General features: G+C 34.5%; 1 protein-coding gene across 1 annotated transcript in view; it reads left to right on the top strand.

Moving 5' to 3' along the window:
- Positions 1-1,768: 1,768 nt before the first annotated feature.
- baz (par-3 family cell polarity regulator) overlaps positions 1,769-23,579 on the top strand; it is a 144,146-nt gene continuing 122,335 nt past the window's right edge. The window contains exon 1 of the mRNA XM_074113892.1: positions 1,769-2,258. Within this exon, the coding sequence (XP_073969993.1) occupies positions 2,139-2,258 (120 nt within the window). The 5' untranslated portion in view covers positions 1,769-2,138. The remainder of the gene's footprint in view (positions 2,259-23,579) is intronic.

Here is a 23,579-nt window from a genome sequence, read left to right on the forward strand (position 1 = left end):
AAGTTTGAATAAATTTAACTGTTACTATGAGATGCCCTTTTTAATTTAAAATTCAGTCTAAACGTTTTACTACTTAGAAGTAACAGGAAAGTAATTTAGATTTAGACAGTCTAAATCATAATCCATCCATCGTTATGAATCAGTTTTAGTAACTGAAGGCCAACATTTCTACAGACTGGTTAAACTTAAAAACCATGCTAAGTGCCGTCACTTAACTATTGGAAGAATTCAAAATAGATTTTGTAGGGGAATCTAAATTAAACGTTTTTGTCATTAATATTAATTTAAGCAATTTAAAATATTGTAGGATAAATATTTAAATATGAAATAAAATATAATCGATAATAGTAAATATTTTACGCTAAAAGAAATATTAAATACAAATAAAAGATAATATAGTTTACAAAAGTTTACCTAGATGGCAGAAGAGATCATAAAAATTCAACATTCACTTTTTTAACTGCCAATAGAGTGCAGGAAGATTACTGATTCTCATCCTACAAACAATGTGTAAACCAAAGGGGTTGTATGCAGATGGTTGATCTAAAATCTGGTTTGTGTAACAGTTATCTATCCTGTCCCTGAATGTCTTTTCCAGCTTATCTTGTGTTTGCTCTTTGGGACAGAGCGACAATGGAGAAGAATCTTATTGTTGGATTAGCTACGATCGTACTTCCAGGCACAAGGAAGTCTCGAGGCTTGCCTGAGAAAAGGACATGTCTTCATTGCACTCTCTCTTAATGAGCAGTTCGCGATGAATTTGATCACAGGGACCAAATTATCTCCTATAACCTTCTTCGAACAGCTTATTCTATTATACAGCAATTTTTTAAAGCGAGCTCTAGGCGTTCCCTGTACAGGAATCAATGTTGATCATTATCTATTACTTTCCCTAATCTTAATCCAGTTCTTTGGCTATTTCTTCTTGTTCCCCTCAGATGGAACAATCATTAGTGATGTGCTTAGCCTAGAACGTCAGAAATGCTAATGTATTCCGGTAACTTTAGCCTTTCTCTAGTAAAACTATTCGCTGAACGCATCTTTTCATTATCGAAGGAGGATAAACACACACGTGAAGTGTTTAGAAACGCCTGAGACATTATTTGACATCCATGACAGCCAAACAACAGAATTATAAATGTCAAATCATGTATTACATGGTTTGAATGTAACTTTTAAGATTTTTGTCGCATTACTTTCCATAGTTCCCCTTAAAAAAACAAAAACAGATTAATAATACTTGCAATAGTGGTTCTAGAACTCGAGGGGTTAATAAAACAACAAAAAAATTAGAAAAAAACAAACAAATAAGGTGCATTTTTTCTGCATTCAGTATATGTAATTTGAAACTCCCTTAATGAAAATTATTTCTTATTTTCAACCTTGGACTAATTCTCAAGAATGGTCAAAATAAATAGTTGGATCTTTGACAATTTACGATCAAAATTCTTAAATCAGAAAACCACAAGCCAATTCAAACACAGCTCAAGAAAGTTATGAATGTTTAGACTTCATTTAGCTTTTAATCATATATAAAAACATCCCCTAGTCTTTATTATATTAAAAATAATCAAAATAGTTTTTATTTACAGTTAAAAATAGTATTTCTTCGGGGATAGAATTGTACTTACCTTATTTTGAGATTCATTTTGAACGTTTAAAATAAAAAAAATTACCCATAAAAGTAATATATCAATAAGGCGCTAGAGAGTGTTCAGGTATGGCTGCGCTGGAATAGGTGCGCAATAGCTGTTTGAGCAGGTGTTAGTCAAGTTTGTGAACCGTTGGCAAAAACAACATGGTAGAAAGATAGAGTTTAGTTTTTATTTATTTTTGATAATGTAGACTATTTAAAAAAATAAGTAAATAAATAAACAGTATTTTTAGTATTACCGTGCCTTAATTATAAATTGTTGCTCATTTAAATTCCGTCCCGTGTGTGTATATTTGTGACAGTGTCGTTTAAGGAATATCTTAAAAAAAAAAAAACAACAAAATAATGGTTTGTTTATAGAAGCTCTTGTTGTGGAATATGTGTGTCTACGGTTGTGTTTAAAGTGTGGCCTTATTTTTTGATTATATTTCATCTTTTTTAGTCCCTAATTTTATTTTTTTTGTATATATATTTGATTACGGTAATGAAAGTGACGGTGTGTTTTGGTCCTGTAAGGGTTATTGTCCCTTGCGGAGATGGAGAGATTCTTGTTAAAGATCTAATTAGGCAAGCTGTTCATAGATATAAGAAAGCTACTGGCAAGGTAAGAAATAATACTTTATTAATATGTTAAAAGTAAATCATTTTAATGCTTTTGTGATAGGATCTTTTCACTAGCAGACCTTCACAAAGTAGGACCTGACAAATACATAATTTAGTTGTAGGAATTTGATTTACCATCTATCTCATTTGTCATTATTGCTTTCTTTAGACAATAACAGCTTCTTAGAAGTATTGTTTTGTTTTAACTTGTGTTTCTTAGTTCGGTATTCATCAATTCTCTTTTAGATTTTAATTGCATATTGAAATGGATTTGTCCAGCTTCATTCAGTTGATTGATTTACCATCTAATCAGTTGCTTTATGTATGTAAAGAAAAGAGATCTTGAAAATTAGTTAAACCGGTTTAATAACGACTTATTGCACTATACTTTGGTTCTGTAACAAAGTCGGGGCCTTAGTTTCTTAGTCAGTAAAAAAGACAATAATCAACCGTTAGAACATGAGAAAACTGTTTGGCATTATCTATTTAACTAGAACGTTTTCATTTACATTTTATTTTTAAATACAAAATAATCACTACAAATTGTAGAAACAACTAAAATTTAAACAATGAAAAAATTATTTAAAAGTAAAATTTGTTGTAAATAAATCAACTTTCAAATTTTTGTGTTTTGTCAAATGAAGGGGAGATTTGATCTTATATCCTGCTTTATATAAAAAATAATAATTATATATTATTTATTAAATGATAAATATCTGTATTTGTTCTTCGTGGCGGTTAAATATTGCGGATTATATTTGTGAGCATTCGGATAACATGACTAATTTTTTTCTAGTTTTTATTATTATTAACTATTATTATTCTCATAGGAAACTGGTTGACCGATTTCATGAAAACCATTTTGTCACAACTCGAATTACTGTAGCTAAATTTACTGATGTATTGTGATAGAGTTCATATGATAGAATGTAGATGTTTGTAAATTGAAAATGGGTGAACTATTTGATTGCATGAGCTAGAGTTGGTCTCCCTCTGGGTACGCTAAACCCAATTTTTCATAGATCAACTTCTTCTGCAGGCCCCTATGTGTTTGTTGTCTTGAGGGTGTTAACATTGAGTACTGATTTTGCTGGTGGAATATTCCTCAGCTTCCAGAAATGCTAGAGAAAAAGGAAAGTAAAAGAATATAATTACTGTGCTTCTCAAGTGGTACCACTCTTCAGCACTCCCTGGTTGATAAAACAACTCATCCGGGTTCTTTATGGAAGTAAAAGGAGTAGCAGTGTCGGCAGTTAGGGTTCATCATTTCTTGGTGTCAATTTACTTTTCTCTTTAGATATTCTGAAGAAAATTTCTTCAAATTAAAGTGACAGAAGGTTGTAAGTATATTCTTATCAACTTCTGATAGCTTCACGCCTTGGCGCAACACTCCTACCCAATTAACGTACTCTAGATTTTCTTGTGACCCAAATGAAGGACTCTTCTGGAAATTCTAGAAAAGAGAATAAACGGAAACACTCTCTGGAATCCACTGTACTAATTCCCGCAGATTACACCCCAAAATTAAGAATTAAGGGTGTGTTCTAGGTAGAGTATATACCTCTCCCAATCCTGGCAGCCACCCTGTGGCTTTGTAGGAGAGCCGATAAATAGGAATGCCCAGTCCCTGGGAGTCTAAAACACTACACCCAGCAGAGGTTATATATCCTTCCGCACCTGGTCGAACTACAAATCAGCTTGCGTGCAGAACATCGTAATAAGAGAGTTTATTGATTTACTAACGGTTTTCAGTAGGTTATTTTACTTGATTATTTTTTTTTTTAACGGCGTTTCATCGTTTCATCATGCATTTTTTGCCTAGTTGAATTTTTTTCTGATTACTGTGGTGAACTCCTTGGTATTTATTGTTAGTTAAAATCTGTTATTGGAAGTTTTACCCTTTTACTGAGTGTGGATTTTGAGCAGTATTTTTTAAAAATTGGATTGAGAGCATTTTTTTGGAAGAGGAGGTTGTGGTACATTCTCTCGTAAGTACCTTGTTAGTATAATGTACGGTTCTAACTCTTGTGTACTGTTAAGAAAGGTTAAATATGTGCTGAGATTTAATGAAATCCCTTATCCGGTAGAAAATTTGTACACAAAAAATTCGTGAATATTTAATTTGACAAATTCAATCGTGTGAGTTCACATGAGATTTTTTTGAACAAGCTTAATAACAAGCTTTTTGAACAATGTTAAAAAAAAATGTATTTACTGTAATGGAATGTGTAGATGGTCCGTTATATGTAATTTTTTTTTATTATATTTTTCCGTTGACAATCTCTTTAGGTTGGTGTATAGTTAGGATGGTCTGTGGTGTGTTGCACACTTTGATCGCTTTTGTATATAGCAGGCCGTGGATGTCTTAGTACAAAAGGCCCCGTTCTACATGCTTTCATTTGTGCTCTCCTTTAATTTCAAATAAAAATTTTATAAATCTACTTTCACTCTAGTTTTTTTTTTTCGTTTATTTTTGCTAAAATCAGCGCGTTGGCGCTATAAGTAACAGTGATAACAGTAACAACAATAACAGAAGAATACGAGTGGAGAAGTTACCCAGCGGTAACACTCCAAAATAGGCTATTAGTCGCTCTCTTCACTTGAGAGGAGATCATGAGGCCACTGTCTCTTAAGGCGTCTTGTCCGGGTTGTCAGGAAGAGTTCTAGAAGAAAGATTTTTAGCTAGAGGATTTATATGAGATTGCAGGTTGAAGTGGAGTTTTCTGTATCTTGTTTTAGCAACTTGTGTGACAAAAGGAATGTTTAGGTCAGTGTGTATAGTCAAGGAGCGTTTACAATAGTTCGAAGTATTTTAGATTGTAGAGATTGAATCCTTTGAAGATTGGAGCGTTTGGTTGAACCCCACAGCTCTATTCCATACGCCCAGATGGGTTTTAAAATAGATGTATAAATTAGTCACTCTAGTTAGGTTAGAATTTTTCAGTACTATTTTTATTTATTTATTTATTTATTTTTTTTTTGGCGCATCAACAGCTGAGGTTATTAGCCGGCCTCCGGACAGTGTTCTCTCGTTACAGACAACACTGTCCATCACCGGACAGTGAGCTGTAAGAAGCTCCTAGGAAGAGAAAATCTAAGGGTCAGCTGCTGGATTCGAACCCGGGACCTCCGCGTAGGAGTCCAGTATGCTAACCCCATAGCTAATCCCTTCCCTACTATTTTATTATTATTATTATTATTTTTTGTTTGATGTGAAAAAGTTTTGGTTTCATGCAAATAGGAAGGAAGTGGAAGTTTAGCCCGTCATGACGGATATATTTATTTACAAATTAAATATGGGCTCGCTGGCAAGAGTACTGATGTACATTTAATTGAAGTTCATCTCTTCATAGATTTTGATGTAGCCTCGTTTTTATTCTCCTGAGGATTGGTAGCTGGTTAATGGATGTACTTCGTAAACTGTGACACAATTTAGGGAGCTACTTTTCAAGTGCCATTTTGGTGAAATGTACAATAGTACCATTCTATACAATAATAGTGAAAATTCTATTTTTTTGCTTTCGGCCTTAGAAGGAAATGGCTTGGCCGGAAGTATTGATGCTTTCTTTTCAGACAAATCTCTGCGAAGTTAAGAGATATCCAGGCTCTCTTTAATAGTACTCTTCTATTGTAGGGAATCAAATCAAAGTTAGTTTTTTGAGTCCTTTAATCTGAAGTCCTGCCATACTAGATTCTTTTTTTTTTTCAAAATGGCTGATATAAATTGATTTTTAATTACGTAGTATGTAGGTTATTTTCCTCCCCACGCGTATCACGTGTTCCATTGAATTAGAATTGCTTTCAGTAGTCGACATGTTCTTTGCGTACAGGTGTTCTGCTAGCCTAATGGTAGTATATTACCTATTATAAACAGTAGCCAAGTGGCTGGTGCAGTTTTGTGCACACACGTGATCTTACAGCTAGCTCTGTAGAACTGGATAGTGGGCAATTGCATAATGAAAAGAGAAACTAGCAGAAAAAATGAGATTAGTTTCAAGGATTTCTACGCCGAATAGTTGTGAAGTTAAAAATTGAGAATTTATTGTTAGTTCTATAAAACTATTAGTGTTAGTAATGCGCACATTCTGATGTCATCAATCAATTTAAAAGAAAAAAATTAAGTAAATAAACTTCGGCAAAACTTCTTCTCTTTTTTAAATTAAACTTTTTCAACATCGTGGTCACTTGTATCCGGAGTTTTTTTTTTCAGTGCACTTCCGGCTTCTGGACCTTTTTTCAATGTTATCTGTTAGAAGAAAAACAATCTCTGAGAAGCTGATAGGGAGAGAAAATCTAAGAGCTTGAACCTGTGAGATCTCCTGTGTCCCGTAAACCAAGCACGCTAACCATTTTAGCTAATTCCATCTCTTCGATTTTTAGCCAAAAAACTGATTTGACGTTTTCCTATCCAATACCACGTAGATCATCACCAATCACAGCCTCCATGTGTAATTCGAGTACAATTTCCTGGATACCATAAAGAGGGACAAGCTCGTGTTCCTCCTCATTTTATTGCTGTCCATTTCACACCACACTCCTAATAATACACCTATCCAACCAAAACATTTTGAAGGTAATCATGGATAGCTTGGGTTACCCTAAAGCAGGCTAGTCCTGACACTTCTGGGCTGATCGCCAGGAATCCTTCCCCCCCAAATCTGTGTCTAACCAAGCGTTTTCTCACACAGCTTCCTCTTAACTTTGGGGGTAAATTAAGGCGACTTACTGTGTCCCAAGCAAGGCTAGACGATCAGCAGCTTAGGCTAGGAGTCCGTCCATTGGTGGGCGATGTTACTTCCTTCCTTGAAATTATATATTAAGCTCTCTTCTGCGTCTCGTCATCGGCAAGGAATTATTCTTTTGAAATGTTTGCAATGGCCTTCATCCAAACTAAGTTTAATATTTTTTTAAGAGCCAAGATACCTTTTATTTTTATAACCGGATATTAATAGCTTTAGCAGCTAGAGATTAACCAAAATTTTTTGATCAATATTTTAAGAACAGCTGTTGATGTACCAGTTAAAAGGTATAAAAATATCTATAACAGTTAGTAAGATTTTTATAACAGTATTATTTTCTGATAAATTGCTAAAAATATCTATTCGTTATAGAATTATTTATTAAGAGAGATAGAAGGAATATTGTGATCATCAAGGCCGTGGCTTGAGCCGGCCAAAAGCCCACACAATTTCCTGTAAAGCAGTCAGAGCACTTTACTCTTAAATAGAAAGGTCACAACTCTTATGTATGATGCCACGCCTCGAATAGACAACCTAGAATACTTAGCAGACTTTTTTTATTTCATTTATTTATTTATTTATCATGGACGCAAACCAGTCTTTATTATGCAATAGAAAATAGTTCTTCAACTTCCTCCAACTTCTGGGTACTGAGGAGGAAGTATGGCCTTTGTTGTCGTTTACAGATTTTAGGATAAACTGATGGAAATCCTGTTTTTTCTTTGCACTTCTTGGGTACGAAAATAAGTTTGGATCCTAATGTTGGTAGTATAAAAAAGGAAACTTGAAAATCAGATTATTTATTAGAAGTAAAATAGTTGAAATAATTTTCATAAAGTATGCACATTTTCCGTTCACTTTTATGAACCTAGAGAACGTGAAATTACGGTTAATTTTTTATCCGTAATCGATCAAATCGATTTTTCGGACAATCGTGGGAGATTAAGGGCAAACTATTTATCGTTTAGAATATTCAAGGTAGAAATTAGATATTGTAGATTGTAAAGGCAGTGGTTGTAAAGTAAAAAAACTAAATCTATTTTGCATCACTGGAACATAAACGACTAATACGCAGCAGTGTTCAGAAACCGATCTGAACTGTGCGGTTCAAGTAAACATTCTAATTCACAAAGGATCCAGTCCTTGAAATCCAATATACTACGTCAGATTACGGATTCTTCATTTTATGTCTCTAACTCCACCCTCCATAACAACCTCATGATCTCTCATATGTAACTTGACGAATCCAAATCTTAATATAGCAAATTCTTTGGACTCTCTTCCATTCTGTACAAATCCTCTTGTTCAAAACCTTGCCTCCACAACGATTCCAGATCGTCCTCCATGACGAATGAAACGCTGTTGGCCTCGTGGCCAGCTTCAGTAGTGTAAGAAACTCCAGCGAGAGTGTTGCCGTTGGGCAGCTTCTCTCCTCAAGCTGATCCAGTCATGAAGTCTTCTTGTATCATATTCACTGATTGCATTCTATTCTTTTTGTAGATTTTGTGTAGTAAATAAATTAATCTATTGTATCTTCTAAAATTAAGTGTTGGACCACAGAATGATATAGTTTCGCTATAGTGTCAATCTTGAAAGTTGTTTGTTTGAAGAAAATTGCAAGGAGACTTCGTTAGTGGAAGTGAAAATCTCTTAATCTAACTAATGAATGAACTTCTGATGATGATTGCAAATCTGAAAGCCGACATTATCAAGGAAAACCATCATTCCATGTCTTGTAAAATAATGGTATTCAGCAATGAAGACTCAACTATATTTAAAAATGGGAATCAGACCCATTATAGATTATCAGAAATAATCTTAAAAATATCTGAGATTACTTAAGTGTTAAACTATAGTTTACCAGTTGCCAATCTCCGGCTCAAAACCAAGTACCACCCCTTTAACTTTGCACAAATTCGAAATTATGATTTCATCCAGAATTATAAATAGATAAATTAAAAATAAAAATTTTATTTGATTTTATAATTTTTGGGAAAGATCGTAACTAGGGTTTAAAAATTCTATTGGGCTGATTTGGGGCGTTGCTTGGGGGGCGTAATCATTGATAAAAAAGTGCTTCTTTTTTTTTATCAACTAGTCGCCATTATTGACTTTAATGAAATCAATACAAATTCAGTAGTGTCTTGTTTCGATAATTTGATTAGAAAAATGGTTTCCAATTACAGCTAGACCCCCATATCGATACTCGAAAGTACACACTTATGTAGTGGCTGTATGTACATACGTATGTATTGCTTTTGTTTGAAATATTTATTTCAGGATTTGTTTTAAGAGAAATTTTGGGAAGGAGAAATGTTAGGCTCCCCCCTGAATAAAGATCTATCAATGCATCATAATAATTGAAATAAAAAACGTTACCAGCGCACATCAAGTGATTCGAATCTATTTTTGTGTAATAATGATACTTCGTTCATTGCTTCCATTTTGGTGTTTTTTTGTAACCATGGCGACTCGGGCTCTAATTCCAGATACAACGAGGATGTTTTGTTTTCGTCTAAGAAGTGTATAACATACACAATGCATCTTTAAAGATCTAGTGTGTCCTTGACAAACGTACAACATTCGCTTTGATTACTTAGGTAATCACCTAATGCTAGCTCCACCTTCTTCAGGTGTTTCCTGATCCTTAACTCCTCAAGATAAAAACCTTTCTGCTTATTTAACACCTGATAACTATCCAGAACTCTCCAGGAAACATGGTACTCTTCACCCACGACACGGTCTAAGCTGTTCTAAACATGGTTTCTCCAGAAACAAAATGATCTAAGCTCTCTTACAGGGAGTTCTAGAAGATTCAGAATTTCTTTTATGGTCTCCTTTGTACTCGTCCCTACAAAGTTCTCCTCGGATTATCTGAGGAGGGTTACCATCCCTCCAATTTTCGAAACAGCCCGGGATGTTACTAAATTACCCAGATTATTTGTAGTGGGAATTAATTGTTTAATAATATATTTATATACAAGGAATACTAATTCTACGCATACATAATTAGGCTACACATATGTACAAGGTGTTGCGTATACTCTATTTACACAGGTGTTCATTTTGAATTTTACCTTTATTATTTAGTTTATTAATTAGTATTCTATGTTTATTAATATTTAACGATTATTACTTCCTGGCAGAAATGAACTAGATAATTCAGTTTTACCTGTCCAAATTAGTATGCCCACTCGTAAACGAGACCTATTTGGCTTTTAACTTAACTTGAGGCGCCTTCAATATGTGAAGCTTTTTTCAGTGTACTTCCCTCTTCGGAACAGTGTTCTCTCTGATATTACTGATGAAAACCCAGTAAGGCTGATCGCAATACTTTTCTTGTAGGAAAGAAAGAGTACTGAACTCTTAATTAACAGTAATTTCTAATCTAATCTCACTCACTCTGTCAGCAATTTTAGTGTGTAACAAAACCACAAATCATCCTCTGATAGTGGACGAAAATTCGAAAGGAATAAAAAGAAATATGCGCTATGACATAAAGTAAACGATATAATATATTTATATTGGGCTTATAATAAATTTAAAAATATATATATATTTATCTAAAAAGGTTACACCATCCCCTGGGCTGAGAACTCGGTGCAGACTGGTTTAACAGCCGGTGAAAGAGCAAAGCCCCCGTTCGGGTTATGCAATGGATCGCTTGGTAATGCTATTATTTTTCATACGTTACTTCTAGTTTATAGTCTGAAGGTGGTTGTTTGAATCGTCCTGCCGCCTGCAAAAAAGGTAATAACAGTGAAGGGCTTTTAGAACTAGACATTTCTAGAATAGAGTCCTGACACCCTCTTTACCAGTATCGAACCAAAAAAAAATGCATCCAACGTAACTCAAAATCGATAGATCAAGTTTATTATTACGTTTATGTACCATTACAATTTTTATTACATACTTTGAGGACGCTTAGGATGGGTGAAGAGATATCATTTGTAGTGGAAAAAAGATCTGCAGCCATAGGAGCAGGAAGTGTGTCTGTAGGGAATGGAAGTTCCCGCAAGGGGTGCCTGGTTGCATGCAGGCACTTGGGGAGTAGCGACCCCACGGGTTACCACAGCCACACTACACTCTATGCACACACACACCAGAACAGAACAGTATATACTTTACACAATACACACAAAACTCAAATGGGTACAACCTAGAGCTACCTTCCGTTGGTCGGGATCCTTCTAGGAGAGCTTTAAAGGCCTAAAGGTGGCAGCGCCGTCACTATAAGATAAGATAAGATTCCAGTAGGGCGGCCTTAAAGGCCCCACTGTGACCCCTTTAGATCTATTGTGGAGAGCTCGCCCTCCAGACCCGTACGTTTAATCAGACTCTTAATTCTGGTGTCCGGCTCCTGAGTAAAGCTCCCAGGCCTTGGGTTTTCCTCCCCGAGGAGTAACCACCTTAGCCATACAAACCCCTCACACTGACACAACGCGTGCAGTCCGTTTCCTCCTTCTCCTCCTCCTCCTGACATAACCTACAAAAGGCTATCATCCGCCAGGCACATGCGATGCATGTGTTTTCTGAGCCTGCAGTGGCCGGTAAATAGGCCTACAATTTTCCTTATATCCCCCACACGTCCTTGACGGAATAATACTACAGTCAGCCTTGGCTGATAGCCCATAATGAACTTCTTCGCCTGTCTCTACCCCAGTAGTGGCCAACCACCACTCTTGTGACCTACTCTGCACCCAGTTCCGTCACTGTGCTAAGGATCTTTAGCCCAATCCCCCCTCACATTCCCGAAAATTGGAAGAATAAAAGTACCAAAGGAAAATGGGAAGGTTTCTGGCTGCTCACCAAACGTTAGAAGCGGCAATTGACTAAGAAAGATAGAAGAAAGGGTATGAAATGAACATTAGTTGGGTATTTCGCGGCCGAGTGGGTTACACTAACAATCTAAGGTGGAGAAGAGTTTCAGCAGATTCTGGTACGTCACGAAAAATAACTATAACTATAAAAAATAGAGAGGTGGTGTTAGGCATTACCAAATTTGATTTGCAATCTGTATCACAGTGGCCAACAAGTGTCGAGTGTGAGACCAGTGTACAGATGCTACCTAGAATTTCTGTTTTCTAAAGATCGTATGGCGACATATGATTTCATCTCATACATCTGTCGTTTGCAATTTTTTCTATCATTGTTCATTTCTCAGTTCTACTTCTTATAAACACGCTACAAAACAAAAATGCTCTAAAACTTGTAATTTCAACTAAACTATAGTCGTGAACAAAAACATGAAGTATGAATCATAAAACTTTTTATTATTGACTATAACTTCCTGTAAGTTATTAATCATGCATTAAATTTTAAAAAAAATGTATTATCATTACATGATGTATAATCATACATAAATATAAAACTACTATGAATAGTGAAAACATTGTACCAAGGAGAAGATGCTGTGAATAATGCGTCTGTCTGTCTTTATTGTAATCATTTAGATAAAATTCTACACTTTGTGATGGTAGTATTGAGTATAAATTTTAGGAAATGTAGATGTAGAAAATAATTATTTTTTGGGGAATTCCTTAAAAATGTTGAACAAAAAAAATGGACTTATTTCCCAATTTTTCCTTGTTATTTTTCATTGGATTTCTCAAAATCCTTTTCTTTTTGAAAAATGTTCTGTGTTACCTGCGAATTGTCGTTTTTTTTTAGAGCTGGAATGGTCATTTACTTATTCTTACTAAAATCCTTTCTTTCTGGAGGGAGCCTCGAGGAGATCTCCAAACTCTTGCGGAAATACCCCGAAGGAATCTCTTCTATAAAAATCCCAGACTTATTTCAATAATTCTTTACTAAACTTCACTTTTAATGGATTATTATTTAGATCACAGTGGATTTCTACCTTTTGTTTCATTTTCTTTCTTGAATACTCCTTATTCTGAGCCAGCCGTCACTACCTTTCTTCTCACCAGCTCTTATCAAGAGCTCTTGTTCCAGGACATCGCAACCGTCCTCATCCTCTCTTTCACACTCCTTCCTGATGGTCTCTTCGGCTTCTACCACAACCTCCTACGCTCTGCCACTCCTACACAAATTCTTTTTATCATACAATTAATTTTATTTCTTTATTCTACATCATTCTCAGTGTTCCCTTCTTGTTTTATCTGAGAAGTCTCTCGCCCTCTTTACGTTAGGCTCTAGGTTTCGCTACCTTAAACAGAAACAGTCCTTAATTGTACGACCTTTTCAGTATCAACTCGGCTTCCTTTGAGAGTTGGTCTCAGTTTCCAACAAATAATATTTTATTTTCTATATTTTTATTTCGCTTTTCCCTTTTTTTTTAATTTTTGCTATTTCCCATATAAAGCGGAAATTATACATCTACTGTCGGTCTGTAAATAGCAACAAAACTTTCCAATTCACTTTATAATTAGTTTACGTGAAATACTGTAATTTAAGTTTTCCGTTCTGTAAAATGAGCGCTGTTGGCGTATTATTATTTGAGCTTATTATGTTGTTATTTTTTATTTATTATTTGTCTTCCTGTTTGTGAGAAGTAATGTGATCGATATTGTTTTTACCGGAAATACATGTTTTGTGGTGATATCACTGATTTTATTCGACGTAACGCGTTTTTTTTTTTGTGTCCCTGACTGGTATCAGACTTTCATTCTACATCAGAGTAGCTCAATCACGTTGATCTAGAGAATAATACTCTTAATGGGTTATTCTTCAAAACTTTAGTGAACCATAAAAACATTTTTGTAAAAATTAATGGAAAATAAGTAATGCCTATTTTTTCAGAGAGGCTTTCATATGAAATCTAGTCAAACTTACTTTACTATAAATTTCCCATAATTATAATTGAATAAAATCCAAGGCATAGACCGAGAATCGAACCCACTAAACCAACAATGCATCTTAGTATTGCGGGTCTAGCCTACAACCGCCTGACATACTTTACTATAAATGTCTCACATTAACCATTAAATAAAATCCAAGATATAGAAATAGGGAATCGAACCCACTAACCAACAATACATCTTAGTTTTGCGGGTCTAGCCTATAACCGCCCAACATACTTTACTATAAATTTCTCATATTAACCATTAAATAAAATCCAAGATATAGAAATAGGGAATCGAACCCACTAACCAACAATACATCTTAGTTTTGCGGGTCTAGCCTATAACCGCCCAACATACTTTACTATAAATTTCTCATATTAACCATTAAATAAAATCCAAGATATAGAAATAGGGAATCGAACCCACTAACCAACAATACATCTTAGTTTTGCGGGTCTAGCCTATAACCGCCCAACATACTTTACTATAAATTTCTCATATTAACCATTAAATAAAATCCAAGACTTAGAGATAGGGAATCGAACTCACTAACCAACAATACATCTTAGCTTTGCGGGTCTAGCCTAATACCGCTCGGCTACAGTGGTGCAGTTAATGAAACTTGTATAATATATTTATTTAATAAGCATAGAATTAGATGTACCATTTCAGGGTTGTTCGGTTCAAGCCCTCCCTTAAGTAATTGATGGTCGTTGTTACAGGATTATAACTTATAGAAAGGATCTATTTTTTTTTTTTTTAATCCATTCATTTTAAAGTTATGTAACAGAGAAGTATAATATAGAATGCAATTTTGTTTCTAAAACGTTAAACGTTTCACTACGAAATCGTTATGAGCAAGGCCGAACGGCACTGAAATGGCAAAGGGAAGTTATTCACCAATTAACTTTTTTATCTCTCCTTTCAGTTATAAGACCAGGTGTCAGGAAGTGCTGTCATTTTTATAAACGGTCTTGATTATATCCACCATATTAGTTATAGCTTTCACTTATTCTTTCAACGTGGCTCTAATATATTATGTAGCTGTAAGTAAAAATATATATATTCACCAAATATCGCGGAATCGCTAGCTGTATCCCCACCATTGCCTGTCTACTATCTAACAAGCATACCCTTCACCGGTATATGTAACCAGGCGCAACGAAAGGCGTACATTTAGTGTAGATTCCAAGTGTGGGTAGGGTGGGCACACTATCATACTGCAATTATTACAATTATAATTACAGTTTGTCGTTAAAAAACAAACAAATAACTATAAAATATCCTATTTTTACGCAAAGCTTTTTTATGATTCATAATTGATTTCGCGCATCATAATTCTGGAAGAACTCACAGGACCGTCTCTTATCGCAATTCACGATTTTCTGTCGCTTGAAATTTGTTCGAAAAAACAATCAGTTTGGTTAAAACGAAGCAAAATGGTTATTTCGTTCAAGCGTTTGTTTGAAATTTAAAAATTTTGTAATTAAATATGCTGTTCTTATATTGTGAAAGCAGTGGTTACCTACATTACACTTAAATGGCAGTTCAATTTCAAAACTTGTAGATCCAATTGTGATCCTGAGTATTTAAAGTGTCAAGCTAATTATTGGAGCCGTTTATGACGTCATTTCCTCCCGTTTTTTTTGTAACAAAAATTGAAATTCTAGTCTTGCTTTTATTATTATTTTGTATTATATAAGTGCCGGAACTGTATTTTGTTCTGTTACTAGCACTTCAGAGTGTGGTGCGTTAAGTTGTGTAATATTTTCCGTTTCCCTCTCTCTGAAGAGAACGTTTATTTTAGCACCAACTTATATCTTTAACTTGGGGGGCGGATGTTGGGTCTAGTGGTCAAGAGCGTGGCTTTGTATGTGGGGAGATCCTCAGGTTAGAATTCTGCGTATGACTACTTCTTATTTGTTGGAAAAAAAAAAAAATTGTTTATAGTAAAGTATGAGCTTCCGCCCTCGTCCAAGACACCTGGTAGTTGGACGTTAAGCCCCGCCTGGAAAAAATAGGCGATTACTTTACTTATATATTTAACTTTCTACTTTTGGTCAGTACTAGCTAGAATCTTCTGAAGGGGAATATCTTAGAGCAGCGTTTCCCAATCTTTTTTGGCCACTTCCTAAAAATGACTGTATTTCGTGAAATTTGCTATACTGAGTGTGTTATTTTACTATTATTATCTTTATTTGTATAGAAATACAATGTATCTGTTACAAAGAAGTTCAAGTTCTTGTTCCCTTTATAATCTTTATAAAGATCTTAGTTTTAAAACTTTTTTTAAATAATTGAAAATTATTTTTTACATATTTTTCTCTTCAAAATTCTTTAATTAATTTACAAAGTTCTTCTTTAGGATTATTATATTTGTGCCCAAATCTTCTAAATTAATTTCTTTTAAGCATTCAACTACCTCTGTAAGTACCAGTTGAATTTAATGTTGCTTGGATAGAGCTTACTCATTACAATCCAGTCTCTTTAACCAGATCTGTATATAGTTATCATTTAAGTTCTGTCACATGATAATTCTATTAAATTTTCTTTATCATTTATCAATAATGATGTAGCTTTTCCTAAATTTTCTTTATAGAAGGTGGTTTGAAATCTAATTATCATTTGTGTTTTCGGGTATTTGGAAAATACTCCATGAAAGACAATTTTAATCCTGTTAAATGTGCTATTCTTTTTACTCGTATATCTTGAGACAGACTAACCTTATATTGAACAACTTAACTGTATAATTAAAATAATGTTTATGTATTATATAGGAAAAAACGTTTCTATTATATTTTTTTGCTTTAATTTTTTTTTATGTCCGCCATTATTGATTATTTTTCGCGTACCACTGGTTGGGAAACGCTGTCTTAGAGGAAGGCGCATTGGAAGTGAGCCCCAGGATGTGGGAGGCGGATTTCAGTCAAACTTTTACTTAAATTTCCCGTAATATCACATTAAATGAAAATCCAAGGCCTTGCTTGGGAATTGTAACCAAATTTTCTTTGCAGCCACTAATCGGCCAGTTACCATTCTATCTCCATGCAGATAAAGATCTTCTTAGGAACGATTATTAATTCTTGTAGAAAGTTATAACCAAATCGTGAGAATACTCATAACAGATTTTGTGCTTATAATAAAAATACAAAAAGAAAAACTTAATAATTAATACGCTGGTGTAAAATCGGTTTTTGCTGCTAGAAATGATATTAATATTTTTTTGCCTACTCCTTTGTATTCATACGAGTCTTTGGGCGGAAGTTATCTCAAGAGAGGAAGAAATAAAATGTTCACTTCCTCTGTAAAGAAGAATTCTGCCCAAACACATACACATATATTTATATATCATTATTTAGCCGTACAGTTAACTTATCAATTCCCACACTTATGTATTTCTCTATTAATTCTACAAGATACAGTTCACAATCCCTTCCTGTATTTATTACATTTTCCCATCTTTTAAACCATTGTACGCTCGTACTGTTCTTCTGTTTTCTCTATTTACGTTGCTTCAGTTGAATTTTTATAGTTACGTAATTAATACAACGTAAAATGTAATAATGTTTCTGCGGAAAGCCGTATAAACATCCGCTTGGTCAGTAGTTAACAGTAGGTTATCAGCTGTTTATCTGAGTTAACCTTTTGCGGATGAGGCTTGCATATTTTTAGTGACCAAACCATTCGATGCTATTCAATATCCATTCCCCATAGTACAGTAATTGCAGTGAACTGCATTGAGTGCAACAACCTATTAACAGCGCAACATTAGTTTTAATCTATTATTCCATTTTGGTAAAGTTAGAACGCGAAATTCTAACCGCTAACAGCAGGATTCTCCCAACAGGTGTTGCTATTAAAAAAAAAAAAATGGCCGCTTTTCTTTTAATATTAGATATATGAATCACTGATTAATCATACATTGCTATTTTTTATTAGAAACAGCTGTATTCATAACCTCCCGCTACTGTTCCCACATCTTCGTCAATGTCATTGACAAAACTTAAAAAAAAAAAAAAAAAAAAAATTCACGGCTGCCATATTTGTGTACACAATATGTGTTAGTATTTCTGAGACACAAATTGCATAATACCACTTTCTGTTTGCCATGTATTAATGGTTTTTATTTTTAGCCCTGACATTTTAAATATTTACTTTTCTTTTGCTTTACATTACAGCGTGCTTTTTTTTTTAATTCATTCGGTTTATCTAGCTGTGTCCATTCATATTACATTTCATTGTAATAGTGAGTTCATTGATGCTTTATCTTAGTTTACCCTTAATAATAACTGTTTAAGATGATAAAATTAGATCGATTTCTGCCACTCTCTTGAGAATTCGATGTCGAATGTGGGACGAATAAAATCTCATCTCTGTTTTCCAGACTCAAGAATGCTTCCCTTATAAAGGCACCGGTTTTTAAATTATTCATGTCAACTAAAATATTCTTCAAAAATTGATCTTAAGAAGTGTTTTCGAGTACTCTTTTTGTATATTGTCTTAAAATAAATGAATACACTCAAACCTGTTTTTGTGCGGTGGATAGGGACCGCATAAAAGAAATCTCACTTATAAAATAACTCATAACCTTAACTAGCAATTGCTTTTTTAAACGAAATCAAGACACGAGGCTTGGCAGCTCTTCGAATCTCGCAAAACCTTTTGGAGCCTGATTTAGAAAAAACACAAGCGAACATTGTTAAGTATTTTAATTACATATGTATTTATTTTATACATACAAAACTGCAGATGTCCTTTAATGTTTATTTGCGATCAATGCATTCTTGCATTGCTACCCAAAAATTCAATCGCAACATTATATTGCACATTTTATTCGTTGATATTGAAATTATTGTCAGTTCAATAATTAAATTATGAGATCGCACAAAAAGAAACGCACAAATAAAAAATCGCATAAAAAAGGACCGCATAAAAACAGGTTTGAGTGTACATACAAAAATTCAAAATTATTTATATATACAGGGGGTTCATTTTAAGACGGCGAACATCTAAAGCTCTTAACATTTGATTTTTCTTAGAAAAATCACTCGGATAACGACTTATTTCCTGATATTAAGAAAAATACTAGCTTTATTGCCCTGACAATATTTTTTATAGAAAGGGGATGAAAAAATACATAAAAGTGACCTATCGCGTGCTCTTCTTTCTCTTTGATAACAAGTTAAAAAATTGAAATATTATTAATAAATATCAGATTTTGAAATGGCCTAGCACCTTCAATTTTAAAGATACCGAATTGCGGTTTCCGGTTTCTTTCATAACTTTTTATACTCTTTAAAAGTGTGTATATGAAAACGGGGGCCAACAGCGAACCCCCGCAGTTGGTCGTGCGTCAGCCGCGTATGCGGGCAGGAATCTAAAATCAAGTCACATATTCTGAAACTAGAGATAGGCAACAAATTTTTCCTCTACCATTTCTTGATCAGATCAACCGTTTAAGACGGCTCAAATGCATTTCATGCTTAAACGGTTGATCTGAGCAAAAAATGGCTTAACCTTTTTTCCGACCGTTATCCGGTAATATTTATAACCTGCACTAGACAAAACTGCCTCTCAACTTGCCCTGCACTTTGTTGGTAACCTGCTTCATCGGTAGGAATCCCCTAGGGACGCCACTATGTATCTCGTAGGTCGAAGTGAATTTAACTTTTCACTCCCAATAGCCACTCCCCTCATTAAGCTAAAATATTTTAATAATATTATTTTTAAAAATTTAATTTCTTTAAAGAAAAAAACAAATTATGTAAAGTAGATGTTGTAAATATTGCCCACACTATTTATAATTATGGCCAATATTTATTTATATTTTTTGCGTAGGATCTAAGTTAACATAAAAAGTAATGAAGGAAGTATTATTCAAAAATAAATAACTAATTGCGCATGCGCGGTAAATATATAATTTTTTTAAAAATAAAAATAATAAAGAGTTAGTTTACAGTCGAGTGTTAGTTAGTTGATTAGGATTAGTGGTATAAAACAATTTACCTTTATAGATAGGTGAACGGTAGCAAGATGTGAGATGAAAAAGGAGTGGGGGAATGTGGCGGGAAATATATTGGTGACCTTGAGAGCGAACATGTTCCCCTCTCTTCTCATTGTTACTACTTATGCGAGTTAGTTAGTAAAGGTAGAATTTTTAATATTCATTTTTACAGTAAAGGTAGATGGAAAATTGGGATTTAGGTAAAAGATTAGCAGCATCTTGGTTTAGGCTAAATTATTATTTTGTATAAATAGTATTGCCTATATCTTCAGGCCGGCTTTACGATCAACTACCAAATTAGGTGTCGTGGACAGAGGCAACTAGCAAACATACTTTACTATAAATTCCTCATATTAACCATTAAATAAAATCCAAGGCCTAGAGACAGGGAATCGAACCTACTAAACCAACAATACATCTTAGCTTTCCGGGTCTAGCCTATAATCGCCTAACATACTTTACTGTAAATTTCTCATATTACCATTAAATAAAATCCAAGATATAGAAATAGGGAATCGAACCCACTAAACCAACAATACATCTTAGCATTGCCGGTCTAGCCTGTAACCGCCTGACATACTTTTCTATAAATGTCTCACATTAACCATTAAATAAAATCCAAGATATAGAAATAGAGAATCAAACCCACTAAACCAACAATATATCTTAGCATTGCGGGTCTAGCCTACAACCGCCTACCATACTTTACTATAAATGTCTCACATTAACCATTAAATAAAATCCAAGATATAGAAATAGGGAATCGAACCCACTAAACCAACAATGCATCTTAGCTTTGCGGGTCTAGCCTATAACCGCCTGACATACTTTACTATAAATGTCTCGTATTAACCATTAAATAAAATCCAAGATATAGAAATAGGGAATCGAACCCACTAAACCAACAATACATCTTAGCATTGCGGGTCTAGCCTACAACCGCCTACCATACTTTACTATAAATGTCTCACATTAACCATTAAATAAAATCCAAGATATAGAAATAGGGAATCGAACCCACTAAACCAACAATACATCTTAGCATTGCGGGTCTAGCCTACAACCGCCTACCATACTTTACTATAAATGTCTCATATTAACCATTAAATAAAATCCAAGATATAGAAATAGGGAATCGAACCCACTAAACCAACAATACATCTTAGCATTGCGGGTCTAGCCTACAACCGCCTACCATACTTTACTATAAATGTCTCACATTAACCATTAAATAAAATACAAGATATAGAAATAGGGAATCGAACCCACTAAACCAACAATACATCTTAGCATTGCGGGTCTAGCCTATGTAACCGCTCCGCTATCGTGGTGGTTAGTGTTACGTACCGTATAGAACCCTATCTATTAACTTCACAGTTTCTGTTTTTTGTTCAGTTTTTTACTTTCTCATACTATAAACAAGAGAATATACGTGTATCACAATCGATTCAAATTTCCTGATGTCGAATTTTCAGCTGAAGTACCCCCATTTAGACCCAGACTCCAAAAAAAGTGTACAATAAGATAGAACAAAATAAACCAACCGAAATGCCACATTGAGAATCGATGGTTAAGTCTTTTTAACCACAACTTTCATTTGGAATATATTCTCAGGAAATGGTTTGTTTTAAAGGCAGGCAGTTCTTGGGGGAGAGGTGGAATTTAGGTTTCCTGCGTGAATCTTTTAAGTGGTATCCTAAGTTAATGTGCTGCCTCAAGGTTTCAAAATGAAAATGAAATTCTTTAGTGGTTTATTTATTTATTTTTTTTTTAAATTAAGGAGTGTTCTCTCGTCAATAGATAGCACTGCCCATCACCGGACAGTGTATTCTGTAAGAAGCTCCTAGGAAAATAAAGTCTAAGGGCCAGCTAGCTGGGTTCGAACCCATTATCACGGGCGTTGGGATCCAGTATTCGCTAACCAGCTAATTATTTTTATATTTCTAGTCATAAAACTGCCCCAAAGTCTTCTTTTTTTTTATTTATGGGCACAATAAAAACACATTTAACGACTTATAGGTTATTATTTCCGCCATTATCCGTCAATCAGTTGACAAAGATTTTTATATTTATTTTGTACGTAATTAAAATGAAATTAGTGATGATATTAATGAAAAAACACAGCTGTTTCTCATCTAAAAGATACCGAGTTTTAAAAAGCCTTGGATAGATAGGACACGGTTTAGTAGAGTGGTTAGACGAGACCTTGGCTTGACGTCAGCACTTACCTATTGCTACGTCATCCATAAAGCCTTACCAAAAACTCCTTCTTATGTTATCTACCTGGAATACAGACTCATTTCCATTGAGCATAGTGTACGGATCATCCAGTAATAATATCGTGACTCATTGGAACGGATTGAACTATATTCTTTTTGTTTCTTTTTTTTTTGGTCTTAAATTTTTAGAGAGGGGCAGATTTCGAGAATTTTTTGAAAAGATAAGATGACTAAAATTACTCCATAAAAATTCTTGCCGACGTTTATATGACCTTTTCAAGAATTTGTCCAATTAAAGTGTTCTTAGAATGAGATTTTGCAAATAGGTTGCCTTAACATACCATTTGGATAAATCATACTTTTTCACCTAGAAACTGAATGACGTGTAAAACTAACTTATATCTTTCCAGCAGCCGGAAGTACTAAAATAAAACGATCGCTTTCTTGACCTTTATAAAAAAATCTTTTACTTCAGCTCGATGTCGATTACTGTCAAACACAAGTAATCAACAACAATATTATTGCAGCATGTTGATGATGTGGATCTGAAGAATGTCTGGTTAGGTTCTAAATCATAGGAAGTTAATCCGGAAGGATGATTAAGTGCGTGTAGTAAAGAATCTGTCCATGTTGGCTGGTGAGGTACTGAAGTGGTTATAATTAGTTATAACTACAATATAAGGATGTGATTAGCTCAGTGTTACCTTGTGGAGAACCCAGGATTGAACCCAACTGCCGGTCCTTAAATTTACTCTTCAGGGATGCAAATACGAGGTGTGGCTATTATATAATGAGACTATTGCTATAAAACATTTTATTTTAAATTTATACATATTTAGTTATTATCACCTTCAATATACACCCCTCCTCTATCCCTACAACGCTCCATGCGAATTTACCATTGTTCGAAACAGTGCTGGAAGTCTATTTCTGTGAGCTCCTACATGATGATCTTTCACAGCTTCAACGGACTGAAATCGTGTTCCTTTTAATGCAGATTTGACTTTTGGGGAACTGATAAAAGTCACATGGGGCCAGGTCAGGCGAATAAGGCGGGATGGCCTAAAACTGGGATGTTGTACTTGGCTCTAGAAATGTCTTGACAGACAATGCAGTGTGAGCCGGCGCGTTGTATTGCTGGAGAACCCGTGATTTGTTCTTCCACAAATCGGGTCGTTTTTTTCCTTACTCTTTCACGGAGTTGAGCAAGCACCTCACGGTTATAATGTTGATTAATTATAATCGATATTTTTATCCGTTTTGGACGTGGAAGGGCGACCCGGGCGGTCATCATCTCCAACGTCTTCTCGGCCATCTTGGAAACGCTTGAACCACTCAAAAACTTGCGCACATGATAAACATTCATCGCCATAAACTTCTTTTAATAAAAGATAAGTTTCAGTAGCGGTTTAACCAGTTTCATGTGAAATTTCACGACAATTCGTTGCTCTACTATATGTGTAGTATCATGTTTTCGGCAGCAAAACGAAACTAACAACTCTTACATAAACGGACGGTTCCGGTCATACAGATTTCTCTACAAACACGTGAGAC

Source organism: Rhodnius prolixus, unplaced genomic scaffold (genome assembly GCF_049639745.1).
Source record: "Rhodnius prolixus isolate KJV_2025 unplaced genomic scaffold, Rpr scaffold_7, whole genome shotgun sequence".
Taxonomy (NCBI): domain Eukaryota; kingdom Metazoa; phylum Arthropoda; class Insecta; order Hemiptera; family Reduviidae; genus Rhodnius; species Rhodnius prolixus.